This window comes from Amphibalanus amphitrite, unplaced genomic scaffold, assembly GCF_019059575.1.
Source record: "Amphibalanus amphitrite isolate SeventyFive unplaced genomic scaffold, NRLGWU_Aamphi_draft 000375F_arrow, whole genome shotgun sequence".
Classification (NCBI taxonomy): domain Eukaryota; kingdom Metazoa; phylum Arthropoda; class Thecostraca; order Balanomorpha; family Balanidae; genus Amphibalanus; species Amphibalanus amphitrite.
In genome coordinates, this window is record NW_024881869.1 from 320,964 (window position 1) to 325,981 (window position 5,018).

A 5,018-nucleotide genomic window follows, 5' to 3' on the forward strand; every position below is an offset into this window, starting at 1 on the left:
TGAGGGGGAGGAGAGGGGTGAGTAAAACAGGGGCGAGAGAAGGTAAAGACGACGTGGGGATGAGCTCATTTACGAAAAATATTGAACCTAGTTCACACTTCAAAAAGAGCAATCAAAAAACTAGAAGAAGCATTCATCATTAGGAAACGTAAAAACATGAAGATCTGACCGACTGATATGCCACAGAAAGCTATCTGGTAAGGAGCAGGTCCAGTACGAGTTGGTCTGCGCCGAAAGAGCTACGCAACTGACCAAACGGCGTTCCGGCTGCAAAACTCACAAAGTTTTTTTTCGGTTAACGCCAATGAGTGATAGTCGAACTACGACCGTAAAAGCCATTGTCAGAAGCAGTCCACAGTCGCAGCTAAGTGCGGACTCACCCGGAGAACGTTTTGATGGGCTCGTATAGGATGGCCAGCGTGGGCTCATAGTAGCCGTGCAGAAACTGCAGGTCGGCCACGTTGCACAGTTTCTCGTCCAGTTCTCGCAGGTTAATGACGTAGGAGGGGAGCAGCGGCGCGCGCCGGGCGCCCGTCTCCTCGTCCACCGACGCCTGGTGGAGAGATGGGGAACTACTGAGGCACGCCAGGTGGGCACGGGTGGGAGGGTGCGGATATACAGTGTCCTTCCTACATAGAGCTTCTGCAACAATTACAGTCTAGGGTTGTTAAACAATGACAAAAAAAGAACTGGAATAAGACCGAACTACATGAAACAAGTAAAATCAAAAAATAATCGAGATAATTTTGTACGTGAAACCGTACTATGTCTTGTGGGGAGAATCAGTTTAGAAACGGACACCAACATTTTCGAAAGAATAACAATACTCTTTATAGCACACCCACCTCTCGGCCGAACGGTAGAATGGTACACTCACCTCCCTACCGAACGGTAGAATGGCGATGCGTTTTCCGAAGACGAGTATGGCGGCACACCGGCTCTCCGGGTCGACCCGCATCTGCATTCCGATGGTCTCAGTGGCGCCTCCCTGAGCGACAAATGGAGAGAAAAACTCAGTCACGGTGAAACAAACAAGATCGAATTCAACTGCTAATAGTCAACATTTACGAGCTACATGAAAGTTTCCTAACATTATTTAGGCAAAAAAAAAAAATGCACACCATAGTACTACTTCTGTAATTCTTGGTCTGCAACCAATGATTTTGCTCTTTGCCTCATCTGTCCTATATTCTTCACCAAACCATCCCTCCCCATTTCCTCCACTCTCGCCCCAACCTCTCCCGTGCTCACCCGCAGTTCGTCCTCCTCGAACATGTGCATGGAGACGGTGGTGAGGTCGTGCCGCAGCGGGTCGTACTCGCAGATCGACAGCTTGCCCTCGTCAAAGCCGACTAGTAGCGAGTCGCGCCGACTGCCCGGCAGCAGCGCCGACGCCAGCGCCGCCACGCGGCCGAACAGAGGAAACGACAGCAGGCACTCCAACCGAGTCTTCGGACACTCGCCTGAAAAGTGGAAATGAACACTCATGAGTAATGCATTAGAAATAAATGCTAAAAAAAAGAAAAATGAAAAATATTCTGAAGAAGCATTATCATTATGAAATAGGATCCTGGTCTTCAAAATGCTTATAACTGCAATCTCCAGACCAAAAACACACTAAAAGAACAGCTTATGAGGTCATTAGTCATTGCCCATACAAATACCAGCTCCAGTCTTCAACCAATTCACCTTTTTCTGAGGACTGGAGCTCCTCTGGCTCTGGCACCAGGCGGAACACCTTGAGCATGTTGGAGCCGGCCACGACCAGCTGCTTGTCCCCCTGACCCATCAGGTTGCAGTAGAGGCTCAGCTCGATGCCCGTCGGAGGGTGCATCGTCTTGTGGATCGAATACATGGCAGACATGGCTGGAGAGTTGTCCTAGTGACCTGAAAAAGGGGAGAGCGCACGATCAGGCTAAAATAGGTACTTCCATTGCTCCATCTGGTCAAACGATCTAAATGACGATAGCACCAAATATATATACTGCAACTGACACCCAGATTTTGAAGTGTGGCAACAGTTGATGAGCCACACCAGCTTAAGTGACAAATGTGCACCAGCTTACGTCATGCACTGGACAAGAAATCTGCACCAGTCTGTGCTGAATAAGACTAACTCACAGTTTTTATAACAAAATAAATGTTTACACTTTTAATTTAAAAACCTGAATCAAAATGTTGACATTTTCTACTCTGGAGTATGAGTAGGAATCTTGAAGATTTTGGCAACTCCAAATATAACTCTGATAGGAACTACATGCCCTAACCAGGACCGACTTCACAGGTATTCTCAGAAAGGTACCCCCATTTTTATGGATTGCAAAATCTCATCACATCTGCATTGCTCTCAGGGGGTGCCTGGTCCAAGGTTGGGGGGGGGGGTAAGGCAAGCTGTCCTGCTTGCCCCCTGTGGCAATGCTAATAAAAACTGCAATCAAATGTCAATCATACCCTAAACTCTAGCCATCCCCAACGTGCCAATGTTTGATACTTTAAGCCACAAATGGCAGATCCGTGCAAAATCCACAACATACCGCAATAAATCCACACTGTCTGTGCAACAGCTGATTGCAATTGTCTCAACATTGATAAAATCTTAGAGAAATTGCAATGCTAGCTCAGTCTGGACTGACAGTTGACACTAATACCAGCTCACTGCAAATAATCTTCCTTCACTTAGATACAGAAAAAGAACGATTTGGAAGACAAACTCAAACTGAATGAACCAGAAGTAACCAGCAAGCACACCAAAACCTATGGATAACGGGATACTTTGTTTTTATCTTAGACGATTGTTATCCATTCCTGCCATGGTGAGACCTAAATACAGTTCTTACCAACTTATTTATTCGAGTAAATTGCAGCGATGCTGATGCAGAACCGTGCCAGTGACAGTAAAGAGAGGCCACAGCCCCTCGCGTTTACAGAAAGAAGTACCAGCGTTAACAAGAGGTTATCTTCAGCTTTTCGAAGAATAGCATTATGCTGACTTCGTTGAAGTTCTTAAAAGTATCAGAGTTTTTTTCCGGATAGAAGTATCGAATCGTTTACTTCCACGCACGTCCCCCGGGCAACGTGTGTATGTTTTAGGGCCTTGGTGTGTACTGGGTGTGTACTGTCTTCACTCAATATACCCTGTGTACTGTCAACGAGCGCGTCGAGCGCGTCGACCGGCGATGGCGCGTTTCGAAACAGCTGCGGCGAGAGCGTCTTCCTCAAAAGAATAAGACGCCACAAGCAAATCACCATAGAGGATTCGACACGTATGCACAGTGTTCATAATTAATATTTTTGACATTTTATCGCAACCTGTGCTTTAAAACAGGGGTGGAGAATTAGGGGTTTTGGGGGTGCTCAAGCACCCCCTGAAATTCAACAGTCACCGTGCAATAGTGCTCCAGGAGTGCTTAGCTTACGTCTGAGACACAAACTGCTTTGCGTAAGCCGCGAGGTGAGTGATGCTGCTTGGAAAACGTACCTACACGTGCTTTTCTACGCAAGAATTCGAAGCTTCCACTCGCCAGATGCTAGAAAAGCACCCCCTGGGATTATGACAATTATCCGCCCCTGCTTTAAAATTTTGCTACAACATTCAAGTGAATCACTTCAGAGCAGCTTTGACTTCAAAATTTAGAAAATTACAGCCCCACTACCCTGAACAAGTGAACACGACACTGTCGAACCAATAACAAACCGATATTGCTTCAGCAATCAGCCATGCAGACACAGAGCTGAGCTAGATTCTACAGCTATTTCAATGGTGTATTTTAGAGTCTGTGCTATGTGCTCTAATTTGAAACATCCTTTTCAAATGCCTTGATTTGATAGGTTTCAAGGTCGTGGGAACTCAGCATGTTTATTGTTTAAAGGGACCCTCCCACCTTAACATTAGATTTGAGTTGAGATAGCCAAATTGGTGGCCATGGCCTGAAAATACCGGTTTGGGCACTCACAACATCGAAAAATGCTTTAATTCGGAGATATCGAATTTCAAACTTGCAGTTTTCGGATTCTAAGGGGCTAATGCATTCGTATGCCCCCTTAGAATTTGTGACGTCAGCGGAGATCGAACGATTTTAAATCTTTTACTAAAACGTTTGGTAGCACGCGGTGGTATATGCTGCTTTGCGCGCAACAAATGCCGCACTTTCAAATAAAGTCGCTAGGAACAGCGGAGATCCCAAAAAGTAAACAAAAGTAAAAGTCTAATATCTTGAAAACCGGTGAATATTTTTCGATGAAATTTGGTAGATATTCGTTTTTGCTCTTTCTGAACCGAGCGACATCACTTTCATGCCAATTCATTAACTTTTTTGAAGGTGGGAGGGTCCTTCAAAAAAAAAGGTAAGGCAAATGTCTCCGATAGGCGATAAACTCGGGCCTAACTAGATTTAGCCAAGGCAGTTTTACCGATTTAGCCAGCTTTCCCCTTCCGTCTATTCTCTCCATCCGTTCCCTGATATCCCCCTCTGCCCGGTCCGCTTACCTCCTGCATTTTCATCCCAGCCTAGGGCGTATCATATCAATATGCAGTGGCGGATCCAGAGGGGGCCATGGGGGCCATGGCCCATGCCTGATGCCCCCCCCCCCTTGGGCCTCCCGGGGGCACCATCACGGAGTTTTTTTTTTAATTCATCACTGAGGTCACCGACGGGAGCTCCATCCCGAGGTCTGAGGGCAGAGTGGGCACCATCCCGAAGTCTCCGTGGGCGCCATCCTGAAGTCTGTCTCCGGGGGCACCATTCCAACTTTCCAGGGGCACCATTCCGAACTCCGAGATCTGAAGGAGCACTATCCCCGGGTCTGATCGGGCACCATCCCGAAAAGTAAGTGGCCGAAATTCGTGGATTTTTTAGGGGGGGGGGGCACCAAATGCCAGGGGGCACCACAATACCGTATGCCCCCTTGACGAAATCCTGGATCCGCCACTGATTATATGCCTTCTGAATAGCCCCATCCATTGGTGGCCTCGTCTCGGTCCGCCGTCTCGTCCGTCGTCTCTGTCCAGACAAACCCTC

At 47.2% G+C, this 5,018-nt stretch overlaps 1 protein-coding gene across 1 annotated transcript in view; it reads right to left on the bottom strand.

The window, feature by feature from the left end:
• Positions 1-3,185, bottom strand: part of LOC122389862 (cleavage and polyadenylation specificity factor subunit 1-like) — a 35,146-nt gene extending 31,961 nt beyond the window's left edge. The window contains exons 1-5 of the mRNA XM_043382317.1: positions 2,838-3,185; positions 1,690-1,887; positions 1,252-1,463; positions 878-988; positions 381-553 (exon numbers count right to left, since the gene is read on the bottom strand). Of these exons, the coding sequence (XP_043238252.1) occupies positions 381-553; positions 878-988; positions 1,252-1,463; positions 1,690-1,864 (671 nt within the window). The 5' untranslated portion in view covers positions 1,865-1,887; positions 2,838-3,185. The remainder of the gene's footprint in view (positions 1-380; positions 554-877; positions 989-1,251; positions 1,464-1,689; positions 1,888-2,837) is intronic.
• Positions 3,186-5,018: the final 1,833 nt, after the last annotated feature.